Source organism: Crassostrea angulata, chromosome 1 (assembly GCF_025612915.1).
Source record: "Crassostrea angulata isolate pt1a10 chromosome 1, ASM2561291v2, whole genome shotgun sequence".
Taxonomy (NCBI): domain Eukaryota; kingdom Metazoa; phylum Mollusca; class Bivalvia; order Ostreida; family Ostreidae; genus Magallana; species Magallana angulata.
The window spans coordinates 38,340,826-38,366,795 of record NC_069111.1 but is presented as its reverse complement, the minus strand read 5'-3'; the positions used below and the strand labels follow the sequence as shown (position 1 = coordinate 38,366,795).

Genomic DNA, 25,970 nt, shown 5'->3' with positions numbered 1-25,970 from the left:
GTTTTAAAATAATTCAGATCAATTAATTAATCTAAAAAGTATAGGAAATAAGACACCAGATGGAATCAAAGAGAAATGGAAATGAATACTAAACTGCTTTCCATGTGGGTAATAGGAATATGATGGTTTCAAACATTGCAAAAATTTTCTTCAATATAGCCTGCAACGGTATGAACAGAATTGATTTTTCTGCACTAAAATCTTCAGCAAAGTCATGTACATAAGAAAGATTTAAATAAAAAAAGAACAACAATATAAACTGTTTTCATAATATTTTTAACAAACACAATTGATCATTTTTTGGAAACAGAAGAGCACAATTTAAGCAAAATTTTGTACATAAATACAAATGATCAAAATCTTGCCATGATAACACTGTATTGAACATAATTATGGAGATCAATGCAGTAAATCAAATTTTAAAAAAGGAAGAAAATTACATTTGAAAAAAAAACAAACATCCAACAACATACTACATGAAAATCAAGTACACACATTTTTGCTTGAACTATTTACAAAACAAACACAAAACTCACGGAAAGCATTCCAGTCATTCTTCTAGGCATGTCAATAATGATATGTGTGCCCCCCCCCCCCCCTCCCCCAAAATAATGCCAGTTGTACAATGCTTGTGATTTGGCGTGTTAAATGTTTGGCAGCAACTTTCAGACATACACATTTGCTGACTATCAGTCTGCAGGAGCTTTGTAATATCAACATTTGTCATGTTTTTGCCCTGCAGAGTAAATGTGCTGTACAAATATACTGATTACAACTTTGATTTTTTTTAAGAAAAGTAATAATTTATGAGTTACACTGAGGAAAATTTTACCTGGAATATCATAATTTCGGATGAAAAATGCTACATTTAAATCAAAGAAGTAGTTTCTGTCAAAATATATACAACATAAATATTCCTCAAAACAACTGGTAGGTAGTTGATGCCATTACACACTCTTTTACAGTACAAGAGATAGATCTAGGATGCACAAAACAATCACATTGTTTGAGCAAACACACAAGTTGACAAAAGTTTCACACAACATATAACACCATAGAACAATCATATCCATCAATCAAATTCTCTCAGACCAGCTGTCCTCCAACATATTATGCAACAAAAGCATTAACATGTATATTCTTATAAATTGCTCTCTCTCTCTCTCTCTCTCTCAAGTGTTCTGCATTTCTATTGGACACTGAATTTTCTGTAGATAAATGCTTTTAGACCTTCATGTGATCATTTGACTGTTTACAATCAATGTGACCAAATTGTTTGAGAACATACAGATGGAATTTGTTATAGAGCTAGAGATGGAATGGTCAGGAAGGACTCTGTCTGGGGCCCAGGTTGGGGGACATTCCCCCGGGTCTGTAGGGGGACCGCCGTCTGGGGCTGGTTCCGTCCTGAGGGTGGTACTCGGTGGACCACAGGGTTGGCGACTTGGGGGTGTTCAGTGGGGAGGCGTAATTTGTGTACGGTGGAGGGGAGTAGCCTGCAATGTCAAACATTCACAATGAGTATTATCCAGTTTTAAACAGAAACTCATCTCACTATCAATACAGATTCCATATTATATATTCTATCCATATCAATTCTTTCCAGGTTACATATTTCATAGTGGTCCTGACTACAAGCCATGGATGTTATCTAGCACTTCAGGAATTTTACCTAAACATACAAGCTGAAAGCATTCTTTAATTTACAAGTGGTGGTCTACATCTCTATCAATGTAAAATTAAAACATATCTCTCAATCAAAGATATTTAGTTGTAATTACTTCTAACTTTTCATTAAGACCGTGGAACATTAACTGGCAAGATTGGAAATAAACAGCCTACATCATTTTCACCTATTACAGTCAAAATATTTAAAATGGACGGTAACAAATTTACGCTGATGTCTGAGAAAACATTGGATTGAAACTGTAATTATAGGAAGTGCATTCTCATTTTTAACTTGCTATATAACTACCAAACACATAGTATTTATAGCAAAGCCAAAGGGATGGAAAATCATTTTATTTCATCAATAAGTATATGATCAGCAATTATGGGATCACAATTTGGAGGTTATTCGTTTGGTCAATTGGAGAACTGCAAGAGTAATCCTAGTGTATGGAGATCTCCATTGTGTACTATATAGCAAGTAGAAACTAGACAAATCCTGGACCAGTTCTGGAGATAGAAAACGAATACACCCCCGCAGGATAGATTATATGCAATTCAAAGCATTGTCCGAAAACTTTGTATAATTATAAACATTTTATATATTTATGTTATTGGGTATAATTTTGATTTAATAAATTAGAATTAGAATTTTTCTCTTCTTGGATTAAACCCTATTTCAACAATGGCCCCACTTGCACTGATTTCGTACTTATGACGACTGGTTTTTGGAAGTCATCGAAAATGCTTTGCCTTGCGTATGAAATTCTCCAGAAATGTGATCTTCGCATATTTGCTGATTTTATACTGATTGGTAAAATCCGATTATTTTACCCTATAGCAAGTTAGAAACGCTGAGGTGGATTGAAAATACACTTCCTATAACTTCAGTTTCTATCCAATGTTTTTTCAGACGTCCACGTCAATTTTCCCCGCCAATTTCATGTTTTGACTGTTACAGGTGAAATTGACCTAAGCTGTTTATTTCCAATCTTGTTAGTTATTGTTCTGCGGTCTTAGCTTTTTTTTTGAGTCCCAGATTTGAAGTAAACGGTTTTTTAAAAAGTGAAGTGTAAGCTTAACTGAATGAATCCCCGAAAAATTAAACAGGGAAAAAATCCAATTAAAGCATAATATACACACAACCTATGTTGGTCACAAAATGGAAAAAACCACATGGACATAAGCATTTTCATCTTAGAAACCTTGTCAAACTGAAAAAATCAAATCACCCAATGTGGCTTCACAGAAAATATGGAATCTGTATTGATCAAATGTATACTTGAAAATACATATGATAAATGTTTCAAGATGAAAGTAGAGTTTATTACTACCTGGTGAGTACTGTGGCTGGGGGTACATAGGAGAGGGGGGTGAGGCAGCCCCTGCCGCCCCGGGCCTCAGGAAAGCTGGGTTACTGCTGGCAGCTGCCCTGTATCGTGGACCAATCAAGTAGTGGTAACCTAAATATTAAAAACACAGAAAAAAAAATAAAAAAAAATCTAAAATATTTTTCTAGTTTATTTTTAATCGTATATCTGGGGTTTTTTTGTGTGTCACAAAATTTGCGAAAATGGGTAATATGTGGCATTTTTAATTTTCGTCAGTCAATTTTTGTGATTTTAACAGTTTCTTATAAAAATTAATAAAAGATATAATATCTCTGTATTAAATATTTTGCAATTTGACAAAGATCACGAAAAAAGCGAAATTAGATCATTGCAAAATTACTGGATATACGGTACATAAACTACCATTGATGCTTTGTTTATGACATATGAAACAGATAGGGATCCTTGTTACTCTGTAAGAAATCTGGTACATAAACCTGTACTAACCCACTAGGACTGCTACAGCTGTAGCGATGATGAGAAAGAGATAAGAGAAGAAGGATTGATTGCTGTTGAAACTGTTAAGGAAGAAGGCTCCCCATCCAACTGGCCGCCCTCTGTATGCTGAAATAATTGGACATACCCTTTAATTAACAGTTTATGCAATGATTAGATGTAGCTTTTGGACATTTATAACATAACAAAGTTAGCAAATACATGAATTTTTTTTAATCAATATTGATTAAAAGGGTTGGACAGTCATGGCCATTTTTAGACAATATTAATTTCTGCAAGAAGAGCTTGGTAGAATGATTTTGGAAATATTTAGACTTTAAAGCTAAGAGATTGAAATATTTCTTAACAACAATATAGTTTATAGCTAAAATAACATTTATTAAAGATCTAAGGTAGATATGATGGGTAATGTGTTGATCATTCAGCATCATCAACTTGTCATTTGATACAATATTCAACCATTTAATGGAAAAAACCTGTTCATCTGAGAAATGTTCCAGCTAGGTACTCACCCAGGTGTTCTGGCCTCTGCCCCACAAGCCTGATAGTCACTGGGAGTCTGACCTTTTGACCTGTCTTCCTGCATGAGAGTTCCACATGACTTTCCACATTGTCCCTATCCCATAATGCAGCAGACTCTATAAGCCTTATAGGAAATATCAAGATGATTCCAGACTGACTGTCTTTCTCGGGGGTCAAGACTTCCAGAATGCTTTCATCACTCACTGAAGCCTAAAATAAATCAAAGGCCGGAACGGCCACAACGGCGTCGAACTGACATGTTCTTTTATATAGACAGATATCAATAATTAGAATTTGTACTTAGGTCGTATATCAAATACAGTCGTTTGACCAGTTCCGAATAGGGTACATATTTGGAGATGCTGTAAATGTTCCTGGGTGTTATTTTTAGATCTGATTTTTTGGCCTATATACACCATATCCCTGCTGATATAAATGCAATATTACTGCATTTAATTTTTTTAAAATAAAATTTTATTCTAACAAATTACGTGGGAAGCCATTTTACCAGTTGTGAATAAGCCGATGGGTTCCGAATAACATTACTTGTTCCTATACATATGGATGCAGATAAAAAAAGTTTCGGCCTTAAAACTATTGATTGAACCTGTTGAATAACAGGTTTAATGCAAACATCTCAGTTATTGGTATTTTCTTAACAAGACAGTTTGATTTGCACGGAAATGACAGACAAAATCACCGTAACAATAATTTAGCCTGGTTTCTAACATCTTGTCGGAATACAGTCGTAGCCCCTCCACTTATCATTATTGTGGTACAATATGATTTATTTGAGACGGAGAAAGACATTTAATGAATTCCAGAAGTATTTGTTTTAATCAATCCCTTCATTAAATCCTAAAACAGAGGGAAACAAATTGGGTATTCGGAACTCGTAAAATGACGGCTCAATAAAATTCTGCATCCACTTGCGTTTTTATTTTATTTTTTATCCTGTTTGCTTTTGGGTATGTTAGAATACATACTAAACCTACATTTAAAAAAAGAAATCTTGTTACAAGTGAACATTTAAGGCACCGACAGACGATTTTACGTGCATATTAGCGTTGCAATGACCTGGATTTATTACAAAGCGAAAGTAGGTCGAATAATCTAAGACCGATATCAAATACATGTATGACCGCAAAAAATGAAACTACAGCAGAATTCAAACAAGCATTAATACGTGTTTATATTAAAGGTATTGATTTTTTCCTCCATGTTTTATTTCATTAATTTTTTGCTATTTAACTTCTGAACTATTCGGAACTGGTCAAAATTCGGAACTGGTCAAACGACTGTAACATTTGAATAAAAGAAGTAACTGAATTATGTTTAACTTTGTGTTGCTTTAAAAACAAAAAATCAGTATATTTCCTTATAAAATAGATAGTGATGCGTTTATAATACAATAACTCATCATGGTTACAAGAATCAAAAAAGAAATTTCAAAGTTCAAAAATAAATTATTTTCTTTCTGCTTTAAACAGTCTTTGAACAATTTTCACAGGTTCATAATATGAATACATCAACAGTGTGCCCCTAATTATAATAATAAAACATACTTCTATTTATATTTCAATTCCCGTTTGAAACAAGATTACCTATGGTTGTTTACAAACAAATCCACAACACGTGCTATCTTAAATGCTTGACCAAACCAACTGCATTACCCTGTTTATTTATTGCAACAAAATTAATAGATATGTTTATCGCTTACATTTATATTGGAGACCGTGCCCGATAACAAATAAATTTACATATCAAATTTTATTTCTATCGGGCACGATCTCCACTTAAAATGTAAGCGATAAACTTAAATAATATTTAGTGAATTTTTTCACTTTATTATATTCATCCGCCATTTCTTGATTAAGCAAAATTTAGACTTATGCAATGAGTTGTCAATAACCAGGGATGCAAAATCAGGTTTTTTGTACACAATTTAGTTGAATAAATGGAATAAAAATCTTGCAATACGTTTAACAATTTAAAGAACTTATTTCTTATGCGCATTTAAAAGGCGGTGCAGAGCGTGAATTTTTGGACGATTGCCAATCCAGACGATCGCTAGAAGGCTGCCGAGCATTAGCTCGACGCCTTAAAAACAGTTTTAGAACATTTATTCACCATTTTGGTATAATGATGGTTGAATATGGGATTCCTTTACATTTGCAATGCTTTCATGACAACACTGACCCCCTTTAAAAATCAAGACTAAAGCTACCTTTCAAAAAATTGTTTGCGATCTCCCAACCAATTAAAAAACACTTACTTGAGATTTTTTTGTTAATAATCTGAGCATAATTTTTCTGGATAATACTGTTCTTTTTTTCCCCACACCTATGATTTTGCATTAACATATTCTTTTCATTCAAAGAGCACAATCCTATTATTGTCTCCTGTTCACTGTACCTGTATGCAGGAAGAGAGGTCTGGAATTGTGGACACTCTGATGGAGGACAAAGGAGCAGCAGTGGACAGAGACACCTCCGAATTGTGGACATAAAACGGGGGCAGGTACTGGTACTTCTTGACTGGTGCCAACACTGCAGGCTGGTTTTCCATACCGGGGACCAACACAGACAACTGTAGGTCTACGGCCGTCGTACTTATTTGTTGTACCAAGCTCTCGGGGTGCAGCTTCTTAACTAGACAGCCATATTTCCCTTCAAAAAAAAAAGATTTAAAAAGAATTTTAAAAGTATAATCTGGTATGAATATCTCTTTAAAATTTGAAAATAAAAATATTGCTCAATGAACTTCTTTTTTACCTTTCTTGGAGCTAAATGTGGCAGATACTTGGAAGAGATCAGAGATAGATAAGCCATTAACAAAGGAAGAGAACTCTAGTTCACACGTGATGGGTATGAAGTTTGGCATGAATTCCTTGGCCTGAATCTCCCCTGTACAATTATCTCCTGGAAAAAGTAATTTGAAAAAGCTCAGGTTAAAATACATAAAAACATATCTACATGTAAACATATTCTGCTGACCCAATTATTTCTTTAAAATATGTCTCCTTTTAACTTTACATTACTAGTCCCCCTGATCCTTACTCAAAAAACATAAAAATCAATACAAAACTAAATGAGGGTAAATTTGATTCATGAATTAAAAAATTCTTGGTAAAAAGTTCCAAAACACAATGGTTGCAATATAAAAGGCTTTGATTCTGACCTATGACCTCAGAGTCGTCATTCAGCGACACCTTGATGAAATATTCAGTCAGGCGATTCTTGACATTGGTGAGGAAGGACCACGAGTCGTCCACAGTCAGCTGATCCACAGGTCTCACTGTCACCTGTAATACAACGCTTCTATTTACTCCTGCTTAACAATTACACTTCAGCGTGCAGGAAGAGTTATAAAATGTACATTCAGTCCTTTAATCTGTCAATGTTATTGAAAAAGTGTAAGGAATGCTTAATCCATCTAAACTACATGTTGTGACGTCCTTTGTCCCGACACTTACCACGGTGTATGTTGTGACGTCCTTTGTCCCGACACTTACCTCGGTGTATGTTGTGACGTCCTTTGTCCCGACACTTACCTCGGTGTATGTTGTGACGTCCTTTGTCCCGACACTTACCTCGGTGTATGTTGTGACGTCCTTTGTCCCGACACTTACCTCGGTGTATGTTGTGACGTCCTTTGTCAGGGTGTACTCCACCAGGTTATGACCCACAAAGGCTGACGTAGCTATCCCAGAATCCTTGTCCACATCCATCACTTTACTTTTGCTCTGCCAGATTCCTGGGTATCCTAGTCATAATAAAAATACCAACTCAATTTGAGTTTCACAAAAAGTGATGTACATGTACATGTAGTAATAAGGAAATGATTATAAAGAAGTATGCAAATCTGATGGCAGCCATTTTAGACTTACCTCTGGCAGAAACAAGAGGAGCCTTGAAGCAGACGACAGTTCCCAAAGACAGAGTGGGTTTTGAAGGGCTAATGACATAGTCCACAGGGATGTTGATGTAATCAGCCAACCAGGGATTTTTTTGGTCCCATACCTATTATGTATCGAGAAATACATATACATTGATAATACGGCAAAGAGATAAATATTTGGCAGCAACCTTTATTTGTTGGATCATTCACAAATGGTGTATGTATGTAGCAAAGGAATTTTTTTGATACATGTACATAGACTAGACAAATGGATATATGTATCTGACCTTTAGAATAGTCTGTCCCACTTCAGCTGCTTTGACAACCAAGGTATCATTCTCAGATCCATGCTTAATGTGCACCAAGTCATACCTACAGATAGGGAACAAGTGTTCACCTTATTATAATTAAAACAATGACATAAAATGTAAAATAAAAGGAAAAAATATTAGAAAAGTATACAGTAGATCATACCTGCTAAATCTGTATCTCATTTGGACGTTGGTTGCGTAGAACTGTTCTCCAACATTGTCGTGATAGGTCACAGACAGGGTCAAGGTCGTTCCTACTGGAATACTCTTGATATAACCCTCACTAGTACTAAGGGAGACATCCGAGTTAATCATCAAGTAAGACACAGGTTTTACCTAGAAAAAGAAAGAAAAAACATCCTTAAAATCAATCTGTGAATTTTCTAGTGCAAGCTGCTGATAGAGCACATGAACTACACTTGCTGTTAAACATGTCCAAAAATGAACTAGAAATAATTTCTTCTTAATGTGACAATTTATTTGTGATACCATGCATGTTTACATATGTTAGAACAGGTAACATGATATTGTGGTATCTTAGAGTGAATGTTTACATATACATGTATGTACACTGTATCTCATAACATGTACATTCGAGATATCATGCCATCCTGGAGTAAAGTTTGACAGTACAGGTGAACACCGACAACTTGACCTACCCTGACCAGGAGGACCAAAGTCTGATTGGTTCCAAACTCTTCCTGGGATGTCACCTGTAGGGCTACCTGTCCGCTCACTGTCCCCGAGGTCAGCAGTCCCCCCTCCCCCACAGTCACTGGGCTCGGGTCAAGAAGGGAGATCACCTGGTAACTCATCTTGGCTGAGCCATCTCTGTCAAGTAATTCAAAAGGATTGGTTAAAGGTTTACAAGCCAAGGAATAGAACAATCAAACGAAATTCTATTCCATCACACATGAGAATGAAGACAATGCATAAATTTTAGGGAAGTTTTGATAGAGTTCTATTTACAATTAAAGCATTATATTAATTTAATATAAACATGTATAATAAAGGTCATCTTTGCACATACAGTACAATATGTAGATGTACCTTAGGACAAGAAAACCATTTAAGTTTCCTACCTGTTAGTTTTGATGATAGCTTCAGTGTTTGGGGTTAACAGAATCTTGCCATCACAGACCTTTGGACTGACCACTGCCAATTTTTCAAACACCTGCAAGATTTTGAGATGAATTTCTAGTACATGAAAATTTTGATGTATTACAATTCAAGTCTTATTCTATAACATTTGAATTAAACATGTGAAAGCAATAGTGCAAACACTTTATTTACCTCCACCTGAAGTTCATCAGTCAGTGTCCTTTGACCTTTAACCTGTGACCTGGAGGTCAGGTGAGGTCGGACAGTGAGTTTGACTGTGACCTGACCAGCAGACAAGGCCACCAGCTGACGGGCAAAGTCACTTTCTGCTGGGTGTTTCAAGCTACTCTGTAATGGAAAAGAAATTAGTATAATACAGCCTGTGTTACATGCATGTTCACTGAAGTCAAATTTGTTTTTTTTTTATTCAAGGCAAATAACTCATATTTGATCTTGTATGATCAAGTTATCATATTTAATATCAAAGTCCCTGCTAAAGTTTCCCTTGTGAGCTAAGCTAATTTTCCCAACTGCCCTGAAAATAGGCTGACAAATCCCTGGTCAGTATGGTGCAATCAAAATTTTCCCCCTAAATTGATTGGTCGTAAATTTTTTGAAAAATAAGTGTTTTACTGAGATAGAGATATACAAGACAGCATAATACCAACCTCATGGAAGACATTCTGTAGTTGTATAATATCTTTGTTGTTGATGGACCAAGTAAACACCAGAGGTGGCATGGCACTTCCAAAGGTGAAGGGGGTTTCATGTTCTGTGAGACCAACAGCATAAATAGGCATCTACAAATTAACAAAAACAATGACTCTGTCCTGGTACAAGTGATAAAGGAAATAGATATACAAGAATGAAAAATGTATACAGTTGAGAGTTCAGTGTTTTACAATACTGCATGTATCTAACCTTTGTTCCTGTCTGCATGCGAGACAAGGCTGAATGGATCCGGACTCCAGGTAACTCTATCACATTCACCGTCACTTCATCCTAAAAAGAATAGCACTTTGAAAGTTAAAATTTTTTATCTAAAAAATCATGCAAATGAACAGAAATCTATTTTAAATTACAGAAATTGATGCTAATATATGGCATAGGTCATAAGGTAAGTTCACAATAAGTGTAACTGCTATACAGGTGTATTCCGACCTGTGAGTAGATGATGGTCTCCCCTGTTTCTGGGTCCTGGCCCACAGCTTGCCCTAAGACGGTGGTGGTGCCCAGGTTTTGGGCATCTAACAGACCACTGCTGGAGACATCTGCTATGTTGCTGTCCCGGATAGAGAACAGGACGGTACACTGGGGGGTGGAGCCTCCTTTACTCAATACCTGATAAACCAGAAAATAGAAAGATATACATAACATGCTTAGAAACTGTAGTGGGCATACTGCACTAAGTAAACTGTATAAAAATGAAAAACATTTCCCTTACTTGCATGGTAGTGGGTTGGAACCTACCTGAAACTTGGCTCCAATGATCATTGTAATGTTTCTCGGAATCAATTGAAGTGGAGGGAAAACCTGAAAATTCAAAATACCATTTGAAATGTTACAGGATAAAGAACATTTACATTTTCATTGTTGTGATACCATCTGCCAAAAACTCAGTGATTAGCATGACCTACTGACCTCTACAGGTCGCGCCTGACTCCTGATCACTACGCCATCGCTGGGATGAGCCTCTGCAACCAATGAAGTGTGACCAACTTGTGCTCCATGCATAATGTAGTACTCTGTGAACATCTCGTCTTTTTGGTCCTTGTCTTTCCTAAGAGTGGAAAGAAATACAGTGCAAGCTCATGTACATGTTTATTCTTAAAATATGTGTTATGACTCAATCCCATGTTTCATTAGAAAAGCAGAATTGATATCATGTATAACATTTTTGAGGTTTACATATACAAAAATAAATTGATTTATGAAATGATTCATACGGGATTGATGCTATTTAAACTATTTAGGAAGTTAACAACGATGAAAAATTAACATTGCATCATGCAATGAATGTTAGAGGATAAGTTACAGCTGACCAGTGGTGTTACCTGATGGTGATGATGTTGGAGGCGGGAATCAGTCTGAGTCCCATCAGTCGGAAGAAGCTGGCCTGTAGCGGCTTCCCATGGACGTCTATCACCCTCACCCTCACTGCCGCCTCCTTGTCTACCTCCACCTGAAAACAATTTACAATAAATCAATTATATTAAACCAGAAAATTCACACTCATATCCTGATTGACAATTGATGGACAATTATACATTGTTCCTGATTCACACGAGGCTTACTATAGAATAAAAGGGACACATAACACGCTTCAAATTCAAATTTTTCATAGATCTCACCAACAGCTCGATACCTAAGGGAAAAATGCTTGTCTCTTTGACAAAAGAGTATCCTGGGTAAGATAGAATCTTGAACTGCTGACTGTAGACAAGCTTACCTTCTCTGTGACAGAGAGCTCCACACTTCCCACCCCTGACACAAATATGGTGGCGGTGGGGGGATGCCGACTGTAGACACAGAGGTCATACACTGTGACCTTCATAGAGCCATCAGACACAGGCACCACCTAAAACAAAATGACACAGAGAGTCTTTCAGGTCTACTACACAGTTAAGAAAAGCAAGGAATCTTTTATAGTTTTTACATATACATGAATATAATCATTTATTCTTCATTGTACTATTCAAAAAGATCCAACACGATTCTCATTTTAAAAAGAGCATGATGAAAATTAACTAAAAGCAATAAGAAACTCATTGTTCTTGGTAAATAACAGCAACAAAACATACATACTATTTCTATTTAAATAGGTTGATTACTTAATTTTTGTTTGGAACAATTCTAAAATTTGTAGTTTCATTCACCTGCATTTGTTTGGTTTTATCTGTGTATTCAAGGGACACAACTCCTGCCTGGTCTGGAATCACATGGAAAAATCCTGATCCCTTCTGAACATTCACCATGTACTGTAACAAAAACATTTATCACATTTGGTAAAAATTTTCTTCCATCTATTAGAACAAACACATGTACAAGAATATATAAATCATCAAACATTTCCACATTTTGAAAAAAAAATTCTCAATACAAGTTTTTCATATAATAAATAATTAAATGGTAAATTGTTGCAGCATATAAATCTCTGTGGCAGATCAATACAAGTTATTCATATAATAAATAATCAAATGGTAAGTTGTCCCAGCACAAACAGTCTCTGAGAGGACTTACTGTGTTAGAGGGGTGGTTAAACAAGGATATGATGTCTGGTGAGACAATGTCTGTCAGGACTTACTGTGTTGGAGGGGTGGTTAAACAAGGATATGACGTCTGGTGAGACAATGTCTGTGAGGACTTACTGTGTTGGAGGGGTGGTTAAACAAGGATATGACGTCTGGTGAGACAATGTCTGTGAGGACTTACTGTGTTGGAGGGGTGGTTAAACAAGGATATGACGTCTGGTGAGACAATGTCTGTAAGGACTTACAGTGTTAGAGGGGTGGTTAAACAAGGATATGACGTCTGGTGAGACAATGTCTGTGAGGACTTACTGTGTTGGAGGGGTGGTTAAACAAGGATATGACGTCTGGTGAGACAATGTCTGTGAGGACTTACTGTGTTGGAGGGGTGGTTAAACAAGGATATGACGTCTGGTGAGACAATGTCTGTGAGGACTTACTGTGTTGGAGGGGTGGTTAAACAAGGATATGACGTCTGGTGAGACAATGTCTGTGAGGACTTACTGTGTTGGAGGGGTGGTTAAACAAGGATATGACGTCTGGTGAGACAATGTCTGTGAGGACTTACTGTGTTGGAGGGGTGGTTAAACAAGGATATGATGTCTGGTGAGACAATGTCTGTGAGGACTTACTGTGTTGGAGGGGTGGTTAAACAAGGATATGATGTCTGGTGAGACAATGGCTTCCTCAACCAGCTTCAGCTCCAGGGACTTGCTGATCTTAGGGTAAATCCGAGTCTGTAATTTATAAAAGCTATCAAATCGATTCTATATCAATATGATTGACACAAACACTTTGTTTTTATCATGTACATACATGTATATAATTTTCCATGGCCAAAATAATTTTTTTTTTTTTCAAATCACATGTACTTATCTACCCATTTCATTATAATTGCAAATTATCACTGTTCCAAAAACATTGCATAAGGAAAATTATCACACAGTGCATCGTGTATAGTATATACATGCTAAAAATGAAAATCCAATTTTGTTCATTATTCTCACTGATATAGGGGATCCTGCCATCTTGAGGTGTTTCTCTATATAGGAGCTGATAGATGCTGTGACTATCACAACACCAGGCTGACCTCGGGGTTGCAAGACTCTGTAATCTGAAAAAAGAGAGAAAATTTAAATTTTCAATGATGTTTTTTATTTTGTGTAAATTTTCAAGTTTTTTTTAAAAAAAAAATTGGATGCATGGGTAGACAACTAACCCTGACTCTCATAAATTTTCTATCAAAAAGGTAATAATAAAGGTGAAATTTTCATTCACTATAAATTTTCAACATGAATTTCATTTTAAATTTGTGTTAAGATTTTTTTGAGGTACATGTAAATGTAAATTTCACAAAAAATCATATGCACTTGACATAAAATTCCCTTGCATAAAATTTCATGGACATTTTTTTCTACATTCAACTATTCAACTACATGTATTTGAGGCTGAACTGACACTTGACGTGGTTGAATCCCTCTTTGGTTGAGGTGGTGGAGATCTGGATAGAGCCGTCCTCTGTGTCCTCCAGGGTGGCCAGCGACCTGTCCGACACCATCCACTGGAAATCCAGTGAGGAGAAGTTGTCAAACTTCCTCCCCAGCGAGTCGGTGACTGTCACAAGGATGTCTAAGTTCCTCTGGCAGTGGACAGGGATCTGTTGATTAATTATTATAAATAAAATTTCTACTATCAACAAGATATCTGTGAGCCAATGCTCACTAGTGATACCCCCGCTCTGATGTGAATATGCAAAATAAGCAAAGTCGACATTTAACAGAAAGCTGGCATCCGATTGGTACAGAAATATATCCCACAATATGGCATGCCTAAACAAATAGTGTGTTAAAATTTCAAGCATCTGCGATAAATAGCTGCTGAGAAATCTTTGAGGAAAATTGGTTTGAAAATTTTGGCTAAAATAAACAAAGTACTCATTTAACAGGAAGTTGACGTCCGATTGATACAAAAATATATCCCTCAATATGGCATGCCAAAACAAATAGTGTGTTAAAATTTCAAGCATCTGCGATAAATAGCTGCTGAGAAATCTTTGACGGAAATTTGTTTGAAAATTTTGGCTAAAAATAAACAAAGTACTCATTACACAGGAAGTTGACGTCCAATTGGTACAAAAATACATCCCACGTATAGCATGCTTATATAAATACTGTGTAAAAATTTCAAGCATCTGCGATAAACAGTTGCTGAGAATTCTTTGACAAAAATTTCTTTGAAAATTTTTGCTAAAAATAAACGAAGTCGTCATTTAACAGGAAGTTGACGTCTGATTGGTACAAAAATATATCCCACTATATGGCATGCCTATACAAATATTGTGTAAAAATTTCAAGCATCTGCAATAGATAGTTGCTGAGAAATCTTTGACGAAAATTTGTTTGAAAATTTTAGTTAAAAAATAAGCAAAGTCGTCATTTAACAGGAAGTTGACGTCCGATTGGTACAAAAATCCCACGATATGGCATGCCTTAACAAACACTGTGTAAAAATTTCAAGCATCTGCGATAAATAGTTGCTGAGATAAATGCGACAGAAATTTTTGTTACGGAAGGACAGACAGACGGACGGACAGACAGACAGACACACAAGGGTAAAACAGTATACCCCCTCTCCTTCGGAGCGGGGGTATAATAAATGATCAACATGTATGAGCTGATAGGTTGTATGTTGCATGTTAATCTAAAAATTCAGATGTCAAATAAACTAGAAAACTGACCAGTCAGGAAGGGCCCCGCTATGACAATTAATATAGAGAAGTGATAAAAAAAGTTATTAGAAAAAAAACAGAAAATTTGTGGACGGAAGAGTGACAGACGGACAGACAGAAGGACGGACGGACAGAGTGATTACTATAGGGCACCCGCAAATCTTTGCGGGGCCCTAATTAAGAGAATAAATTTCTTAGTCATGCTTTAAAAAGACGAGACTAAATATATTTCATACCATTTTCATTAAAAACAGTCTTGAACCATGAAACAATCACTTTGAACAATTGAGAAACTAAAAATGTTCTGTTGGTGAAGATTTGAGCTATGCTCAGTTTCAATCTATGAACTACTTACAGCAACAGCCTGTTCCTTTGAGACAGGGCAGGGGGGCAGGTTCTCTGGGTACCTCAGGTCTGGGTTCAACTGTAGCCCCACTGGCTCAGAACAACTCATTCTGCAGTCATGATTACATAAGACTTATTATGATGACTAGTAAATCAACCACAGAAGGATACATATACATTCTTTGAAGTTTTTTGTCTTTTTTTTTTTAATTTCAATCTACTGCTTCTTTATCTACAAGTTCCTCTATCTGAATTATTATTTTTTTTTGCAACAGAGTTTATTTTGTTACATGGACAACGCTAGGCTGACCTGACTGAGGCCTCAGACACGGCTGGGAACTGATTGGTTGTTGTCTTGTTGTTTCCCACCCTCAAAGTCAAAATCTGCTCCCCAAAGTCAAGACAAGTCATGTAAAAGTGATGAAAACCCCCTGAAACAATATTGAATACTTTTCAGCAAATGTATAAAACTTCACAAATTTAAACACTGATTAAAAGAAACATGATTTTGTTGTTAATATTAGAAAATACGTCATGTACACATTGTTACTTACGATTATTTCCTAGAAATTTCATTTTCTTGACTTCAGTGATGGCTGAATTTGTACTAGTCACTAAATAAATAAAGTTGTTATATTAATATCATCAAATTATCAAAGGCAGAGTCCTATGGACCATATTCTTACATTAAAGCACTTTTCACAATTTCTCACACGATTTCACCTGCCCAAACTTTGTCCATTGCAAAGGGATGGAAATGCAGTAAAGCATTAAATTTTCATTTGGGAACATGTCAAATAATACATTTTAGAGTAACATTTAGCTGTATATTTTATTTAGCATTTTGGCAGAAAAGAGCTTTAGTTAAAAAAGAGCAACAATATGAAAATGTCCTTCATATATGTATTTTAATACCTACATCAGAAATGTGCTAAATCCAATACTGTAAATGTTAAATAAAGTAAGTTTACAGTTTTCTGGTTTTGTTGACTTACAATCCTGGAAGTACTTGAGGGAGTCGATGACCCAGGGCTGGGGGCCGCCTCTAAACACCAGCTCCTTCCTGGAGCCCACTGCAAGGACGGCTTCCTTCTCCGGGTCAACGGGCTGTAATTCACACCAAAAGTAAACAACTTATTACTTTGAAATTAAAGGGGCATGGTCATGATTTTAGTCAAATTTTTATTTTTTTTATGTTTTTATTATTGACAATGCTTTAGAAATGCATTTCTAATGATCAAATAAAATTTGAGAGTTATTTATAGAGTTATAAACAAGATATGGGGATCACAATTCTCTGTCATGTAAATAAGGCTCGTGCCCTGTTTTTGTTTACATAGGTTCACTATACCAGTAAAAAAACATTTTCCAGCTTATTTGTCCATCTTTTTTTTTATTTTAAGCATGGATAAGCAGTTCCTAACGTTTAACACATTCGTTTTAAGTTTAAAATTGGAACTTTTACTTCAACGTTCAAAATGTAAACAAAAGCTTTGTTTACATAGCGAAGAATTTCAAGCTCTGTAACTCGCTTTTAACTCAACAAATGACGCTCAAATTTCGGTTGCCTATTAAAAATGCCTTCCTGAAGCATTGTTAAAATTAAAACCGGAAATTTTTTTTTTGACCAAAATCGTGACCATGCCCCTTTAAAACTGACTTCTACCCAAAAGTTTGAACGTTTTTTAGTTGTATCAAAAAAAGAGCATGCCTGTAAATTGACTGTACAAAAGCAGGTTTAATTATCCTGAAGTCCTGATCAAATGAAGCAAGGTTTGGAAGTTATTATCCACACCCTCATACATATATAGATCAGTTTTTTGCAAAATTAATCTATTTTTGTTTGATAGCAATTACATAGACCAACAAGAAGAATTCCTGAAATGTAATTTAATTTTTTTTATATGGAATACAATAGCAAAAGTAGTTAAAAAGCCAAATTGCAGGTCTTTACCATTAGGGGATCATACGCTGCTATTGTAACAGAGGCAGATAACTCTTTCCCTCTTGAGGTATAACTAGCCGTCACTGTCGTGTGACCTCTCTGAACTGCTGTAAATCTCACAGAACAACAGCCATCTTCTGGGATCATCAAGGAGACTGAAATTTTTTATAGTATAGATTCACTAAAAATATTATATAGTGACACTCTATTATACCATTAATACATACAATTTTATAATTACACAATATGCAACATTACAAATGCATCATCACAAATATCAATGGATTTATCTAAGAATTCTTTTTAAACAGAAATGAAAACATAACACACTAATTCAAACTTAACGTTTGAAAGAATACCTCTGTTAAACTGGAATGCTGTTGGATCAGAGAAAGTGAAATTGACCTTCATTCTGTGACAATCATTGAATGGGACCAATTTTCCTGAAACACAACAGAGACAGACACTCAGTGTGAGAACAGGTACAATATACTATCACTCATAAAACAAAACAATTTCAGAGCTACTCTTAGAATGCTTCCTTATTGGTTCAGATTTTCAAGCAGCTTTTTAATTTTTCGGTGTGCGGCCTTGATACCTTGAACTCGTCCGTAGACTGCCAGTGGCATCTCCAGCTCTGTGCCCACCTCAGCCTCCACCTGTCTGGGGACGAACTTCATATCCTCTGGGGGTAGTACATATACCTACATGTACCAAAAAAACAATTCTGTACATACATGTACCCCTACCAAACAAATCAACTGTACATACATTTCTCAAAGCCAAATAAAATAACTCTGCACATACACCTTCCAAACAAAGCAACTGTGTACATGCATCTGCCAAACAAAACTTCTTGAGTTTTGACATTCAAAAATGAATCGTAAAAACTTTCATTGAATTTTTCTTCTTGGTTTAATAAAACAAGTTACTGCAAAAATAGCCAATGATGGTTCTGCAGAAATGAATAATTGCTTACAACAAAAATTGTTCTACTCAACTTAGAAGACACATTTGCTTGGTATAATGGATCATTTAAAAACTTGCATCAAATATTTACAAAGTGAACTAGAAAGCTGACCAGTCAGGAAGGGCCCCGCTATGACAATTAATATAGAGAAGTGAAAAAAACTTTGAATTCCATCCTCTTTATATTAACAATGATGAAAAATAAATGCCCGGCATTACTGTTTATAAAACTCTACATTATTTTACTTCATTATGCCTAGGCAAATCCCATTGTAAAGTCACAACTGTGGGATATCAAAAATATATCCAATGAGTCATATCCACGGGATAAAGTGGGTTAACATGGGATGAAATAAAATTTGTTAAAAAAAAAAAGAATTGATACCAATGCAATCATACCTAGGCTTTGCCTCTATTCAATAAATTATTATAAATCATTGTGTACGGTATTTTAACCAAAATAAAATATGAATATTATATTTTAAATCCATATTTCAAAGAATGTACACAATACTACACATCATTCAAAATTGACCTTAACTTCAAAACAAAGTTCATTTGCAGACACAGGCAGTGCAGTAATTAATCTCAATGTGACAGATAGAGATAAAGCTTAGGATTTTCTTCCTGTGGAAGGTTAATTAATCCCAAAGGACAAATATTGCACAGCCTTCCATGTATACAATGGTAACATTCTCAGCAGTTATCTCTCTTTGCCCATTCATTCTCAGCAGTTATCTCTCTTTGCCCATTCTTCTTATGCATAGTTAGGAATCTACCCCATGGGCAACCATAAAAAAAGTTATTAGAAAAAAACAGGAAATTTGTGGACGGAAGAGTGACAGACGGACGGACAGAAGGACGGACGGACAGAGTGATTACTATAGGGCACCCGCAAATCCTTGCGGGGCCCTAATAATATATTCTCATTACATTTTCCAAATATGCGTTCTCAGTAAGTGAGTTCCCTTCTTCAAAACTGGCAGTGTCTTTACAATAAGCCCCTTACCAGTCCACGTTGGAGATATTACCTTGGCCGAGCCAGTGTGAGCTCTGTTCTTGGCATCCGATGCGATGATCTGGGCCTCTCCCCCGTTACCAGTAGTTATCTCCCCTTTGTTGTTGACAGTTGTAGTCTCTACTTTGGACGAGCTCCACACATACTCCCCACTGCCTCCCTTCACCTGTGTAAATGTAATTACAAGAACAAGTTCAACAAATACATATTAATACATGTATATACATGTATTTGCAAGTTTTTAGATATACAAATCATCTTTCATCTTAACATAAGGCAACAGACAACATACATTCTTTTCTTGTCATCTACACTGAAAATCATGCATAAATTCTTCAGAGTTAGCAAATTATTCAGAATAACAGAGTTTGAAATCATAATAAATAAGGTTGGGAGATCTGATGACAACTTACCCGTAGTTTGTACTGGTGGCTGCTGCGAGTGTTTGGGTCCCAGGGGAAGTAAAGAAGCTCCGGCATGACCCTGATTGGATCGTGAATCTCTACAGACCGAGAACCCTTCACTGTCGGGGACACCTCAATCTCTGTACCATCCTACAATTTATATATTTCCAAGTTTTCACGTCGATTCTACATTTAATGGACGCACAGTTGCCTAAATTCATGTCACTTGCTAAAATTAATCAATTCTCTCATATGCAGTTCAACAAATGAATATATGTAAATAAAAGTTTTAAGAAGTTACATCAAAGGAAAGATGAACATTAATAAACTAGATGTGTCATAAAGCCACAAATGCCCCTGTATGCAGCCAAAATTTTGAATGCCATATTTAGTTTTACATTAGTTTGAACAAAAAATTTCTTTCTTTCCAAGTTCAAGGGGCATTACTCTGTCATAAATATCACGTATATATTTATTACATGTTTTAAAGCAGTTTCATTATGATAATATGAGAGAGAGAGAGAGAGGAGAAAGAGAGAGAGAGCATTGTAGTACATGTAGTACCTCCTGGATTATAGAAGTAAGGACACCCTCAATGACGGTTTTTCCTGGTTTCTTTGTGTAGACGTGATGATAGGTGCCATTTTTAGTGGAGAATCTTACATCAAAGTATTCCTCTGGAAACATTGCCTTCAGCATGACATTCTACAAATTTCACAATTACATGTACCGGTATGTAGGAGCCAGCATTATTTCTTGTATAATTCCTATTTTTTTCTGGGGTGGGGCTGGTTGTTTTAGTACAATGTACTATAAGAAATGTAAATTTTTTTGCAGTTAACAATAGTTCTAAAAATATCTATATCCACTGAGAACTTACAGGTATCGATACCTAGTACATGTACATCAGATGGGTTTATTTTATCACTAAAATTATATTTCATAAATTGAACTGTACATTGTGTCAGATAGCCAATCAACAGAAGCATCAGAAGGAAACTCTTACATCCTTAAGCACAAGCTTACATTAAAAGTTAAATTATGGGACTGAACTTACATCGGAGGGGTAAATCTTGTGACTGTTTTTATCGTACAGCTCTATCAGAATGGTGTAGACCTTCTCCGTGCCCAGCACCCATTTTTTGTCCGGGAGGACCACAAAGCCCAGGTAACTGGGGGCCACCACATACAGCATGGCACTAGGCTTCACAAGAGCATCCTGCTTTAGATCTGGGCTCGGTTGAGGATAAATGAAATTTGAAACCTTTTTCTATAGTTTTTAGAATCCAATAGATAAAGTCCTGTTCTCAATGAAAAATACTTATGCAATGATTTTGATAGTCACTGAATTTATACCAATAGATACAAAAAGTATTGTCCATGGTAAACATGTTTGAAAATCAGACAATGATTCAATGTTCATGTACATAGGCCAAGGATACTTCTGTCTGTGAGAACAATCTCTGTGGAGCCGAGCTGCTGTCCTGCTGCTATAGAAGTTTTGGCGTCTAACAGACACACATTGGTATCTTCCACCTCCAGCACAAACTGGGAGGAGGGCAAGGAAATCTCTATCCAAGAGAAAAGAGAAAAAATTCAAACTGCTACAATACACAGTATAGGAAACTGTATAACACTAAATTTAACACACTTCAATATTAAAGTTCCTTCAAAAAAAAAAAGTTGTTTAATTTCCAGCTCAATATTACCGGTATATTTTGAAGCCAAATTTTAAAACTTGTTTTGTTAATTTTTAAAGAATTTTTATTACAGCAATTACGTGCTCAGTAAATCCATTACAGTGTTACATTTGTGTGTATTGCATATATCAATAACAGTGATATGTGTATTGCGCATGTTAATTATAGAGTTCTCCTTACCCAGCATAGAGCTCTGTTTGATCTGCTTCACAGCATATTTGATGGTAGCATACTTCAGTATGTATGCCTCTGCTGGACTGATAATCAAATTGGCTATCACAATTATCTTCACAGAAGGTGATATTACCTCCTGATAATAAAGAGAACAACAGACTCAAAACTTACAATTAAGAGAAAATATTTACAAGCCAAATAATACAAAAATTATGTCAACTTGATTTTCTTATTTTTACAGGTATTGATACCTTGTATGCCCTGTCCCTGATTTTCGCTTTCACTAGGGCACTTCCTGTCCGCATTCCCTCGACGAGGATGAAGTCCCCCTGCAGACCCTTGGCTTCCAATTGCTGGATGTAATAGGGCATGAAGTAATGGGACTCTGTAAACTTTGTAATCCTGGAAAGTAATTTGAACTCTTTTATAAATGAGGCTTTTTGTTTTTACTGAATTTGTATCATCATCTTTGAAACATGTCATAAACAGTATCTAGAAGTTCTCTGATTCTATTGCCTGTGATATGTTTCATTTTCTATAATCATAATTATTGAGAGTTCTATGACACTAAATGCATATACTGGTTAAACATAACATGAGTACAGCAAAATTTGTATAGTACAAACATAACATATTGAAATCAGAGATATATTGCAGTTTGTGCAGTTTCCATACAAAATAAACATGAAAGAGGTATTTCATTTAAAATTTAAGACATTATAAGAAATAATATTAATATTTTTATAATAATATCATTAATATTTTAAAAAATGTTGAGCTACTGAAAATGAGTTTTGAACCCTATCCAGATGAAAGATAAATTTGTACATTTCCGACAATAGATTAATGCAAAATCATTATTAATTATTAACATAATTAAAATGACTTCAACCTTTTTAAGTTTGTTTGATTGTAATTCAATACCTGAGAATGTCCACCATTTCCTCGCCCTCTGTACTGGTGTCTGGCAACACACTCCATTCAAACTCCAACCCTGCCAAACTGGAGAACACATTTCCTGCCAAAAAAAAAGGAACAAAAGTAAAATACCCTGAAATTAATTCTTCTCTCTTTTTATCAATTATCTATTTTCGGTTGTGAGAATCCATGAGCATCTGCTTTGAGAAATTTATTTGCAAGAAATGTGATATCATGTGAAAGAGGCATATGAAAGTGAAATCCATTTATGTGAATATCTATATCATACCTTCATCATCATAACCTTTGATAATCAATTCCTCTGGGGAATCCTCCAGGTATAATAACCGTGTGGTTGTCTCTATTTCAAAGCGTGAAATTGCCTCCACAATCACAATACAGCGAAGAATTTCTCCTGTTACTATAAAGACAACAAAGATAGATATTTAAAATACATATATTCATTTGAGACACATTGGCAATTCTGACTACCTGGAAAATATCATTTCAATGCTTGTAATAGACATTTAGTAAGTGCAATGAGAACAGTCGAGCCCAATGATTTTTTGCAGAGAGATAATGGCTATGTTGCTAGTTGTGTTTCCTAAAATGAATTGATTAAACAATGATCAGGAGATAAATTGTGAAACTACATGATAGATTATTTTGAAAACCAACTTTTATTAGCAACAACTTTATTTTGTGATTTAATGGGGGTAAAATGGTTTGCGGCTACTTAAATGTATATATGTGATCAAATTTATGTGATTATTACACCTGTATTGCAAGGACTTGTTTGTGCTGACTAGTGATGTTCCAATCATCGTTATAATCGAAAATCGATCGATTGTTATCGCATTCTAAGCGCTCGATCATAAAAGGTTTCATTATGATTAATCGGTTAAGGTTTTTTTCCCTTTCAATGAGCACATATCATACACAGAATATTCTAGACGTGAACTATCTAATACCTAAAAATGCGCGCGGTCTGAAAATGGCTGACATGTCAGATGAGCTCGATATTCTTACTTGGGAAATATAGCACATTCTAGAATTTGGACGCATTTTGGTTTCAAGAAAATTAATGTTGGACTGCCTACAAAGGAAAATCTTTTGAATATAGTTTTTTTATCGCTAGAAATACTAAGTAAATCAAATTACGAAAGCCTAGTAATGAGTCTGTTCATTGTAACTTGTTTATTTACATTTATTTAGCACTACACTATAAAATATAAAAAATTCCGATTATAATCGATAATTAGTTAGTTGCGGGAAACTGATTATCGATTATGAAAATCTCACCGATTCCCATCACTAGTGCTGACAATTATCTTTGCAACCATGAGAACCATGTAAAATTTCTTCGCATGCACACAAAAGTTGGAATACAATTTATATTACTGGAAGTCCTTGTTTCTGTGTTATTACAGCTCGCTGGCTAATAGGATAATTATTTTTCAAAACTGTTTTAAGGTAGATGATGGACAGACTATCTTTATCAGTGTGTTGGGGGACACTTTTGAGGAGTCAACGTTAATATTAATGGGGCAAGTTGACAATGGGGTTGTATGATGCTGCTCACATTCCCAAGAATCACATACATTTAGATTATAATCCCATTTTGAATACAGTATTCCCAATCAGCTATTAACAATTTTATCCTTTCTTTTACCCAGTGGAGGGAGGCTTCATAATTATGTATACATAGTGTAACAGTGTAAATGTCATTTGAATTTGGTGTACTATCAGCAAAGTAATATGTCATTTAGAAAGAGTAATCTTACCATGACCAGGCTATGCTCAGGTCACAGTCAGAATTTGTCTCATATACTTTCAAAGTAGCAGCCGCAAAGCAATTTAGCTTCGCGTCAATTTTAAGTCTGTTAAAAATAATCTACGGAGGAAAAACACATTTTTATACATTACAAACCTTTTTTAACATGCGTATGTAGTTTAGTCCACAAAATATCCATTTAATGAGTCATACCAAGGCATTTTGTTAAAATATGTGTTTAAAATAGCCTGCCATTTTGTCGGAAATCACGCTCGGAATGTCTCAGATTTTATCGCTAACATGGCGACCATAAACAGCGAATTTTCAAATGTAATGTTAAAAGTGGCAGCGATTTCGTTGCAAAAACAGTTAATGTGGTATGGGATTATAAAAGAGCAACATTGTAGGTATTTGACACCAATTATATGAAAATTTAGGCGAGATACAGCACGATATAATTTTTTTATTTGCAACAAAGTGATTATATGGGACGAATTCTATTGTTAAACTGGGTCCGTAGGACATCCGTCATTTTTACAACAGAAAATTATATCTATATTATCTATATGTAGACTTAGTACATAACTTTTAACTTTTTTTACACTGCCCAAACAATACAGTCTTTGCTTTAATTTCATATAATTGTGTGAATCTTATTGTCTAACAGTCATGTCATTTACATATTTGGCAACACTTCCAACTTGTTCAAATACATGTAGGTTTACGCAAATTATGGTACCTTTATTTTCAGCCAGCACCATGGACGTTTTTCGATGTGCTGATTTTGAAACTGCAGAAATGACTGCAGAAAAGGCACATTCTCCATCTGTGCTGTTAACAAGCTGTATTGAAGCTATTTCTTGCTGTGTTGATTGCCTACAAAGGAGCATGAAAAAGGAATATATAATAATGATAAAATTGTTATTAAAGCTTGAAAATAAACTTCATTTTAGTATTGCTACGGAATTATAACGAAAATTAAACTTGTCAGTTTGTTTTCATCTCTATCCAAACAAAACCTACTCACCATGTATAGCAAGTATCAAGGAGTCTTGTTTCTTCTCGTGACAAATTTATGTTCAATGTAAAATTGGTGATAACAGAACTATGGTAAGGGAGTAGAATCTTTGGATGACTTAATCTGGCTGCATTAGCGACGATTATTACAACAGTAAAGGCAACAAACAAACACAAAATATTCCGTGGGTTTAACTTTGCCGCCATTTTAAAACGGCATGGGGGCCGCCATGAAATAGTCTCTATGCCATAACTCACATAATTTCTTCTTTTGGTAAATAAATATCTTTTCCTATTTTTATATGTTTGATAACATTATCTTTCCGATATTATGTCTGTATTTTTATTTTTACCTGTCAATAAATATTTGTATTTGTTTAG

General features: G+C 35.3%; 1 protein-coding gene across 1 annotated transcript; it reads right to left on the bottom strand.

The window, feature by feature from the left end:
• Positions 1 to 257: 257 nt before the first annotated feature.
• LOC128171228 (nuclear pore membrane glycoprotein 210-like) lies at positions 258 to 25,831 on the bottom strand. Its single transcript, XM_052836974.1, has 43 exons — positions 25,600 to 25,831; positions 25,312 to 25,448; positions 23,088 to 23,219; positions 22,805 to 22,898; positions 22,132 to 22,282; positions 21,887 to 22,016; positions 21,449 to 21,577; positions 21,064 to 21,236; positions 20,571 to 20,711; positions 20,016 to 20,156; positions 19,616 to 19,768; positions 18,214 to 18,319; positions 17,975 to 18,058; positions 17,625 to 17,770; positions 16,666 to 16,777; positions 16,225 to 16,284; positions 15,981 to 16,101; positions 15,681 to 15,780; positions 14,056 to 14,254; positions 13,605 to 13,711; positions 13,230 to 13,334; positions 12,226 to 12,327; positions 11,799 to 11,927; positions 11,404 to 11,531; positions 10,991 to 11,129; positions 10,820 to 10,882; positions 10,511 to 10,690; positions 10,271 to 10,351; positions 10,018 to 10,149; positions 9,542 to 9,697; positions 9,331 to 9,422; positions 8,908 to 9,079; positions 8,412 to 8,584; positions 8,225 to 8,309; positions 7,927 to 8,059; positions 7,669 to 7,802; positions 7,218 to 7,341; positions 6,812 to 6,958; positions 6,453 to 6,706; positions 4,028 to 4,247; positions 3,507 to 3,623; positions 3,003 to 3,131; positions 258 to 1,496 (listed from the first exon to the last, which is right to left on the bottom strand). Exons 1-43 carry the CDS (start codon positions 25,794 to 25,796, stop codon positions 1,324 to 1,326), a joined length of 5,781 nt encoding a protein of 1,926 aa, XP_052692934.1. The 5' UTR covers positions 25,797 to 25,831; the 3' UTR covers positions 258 to 1,323.
• Positions 25,832 to 25,970: the final 139 nt, after the last annotated feature.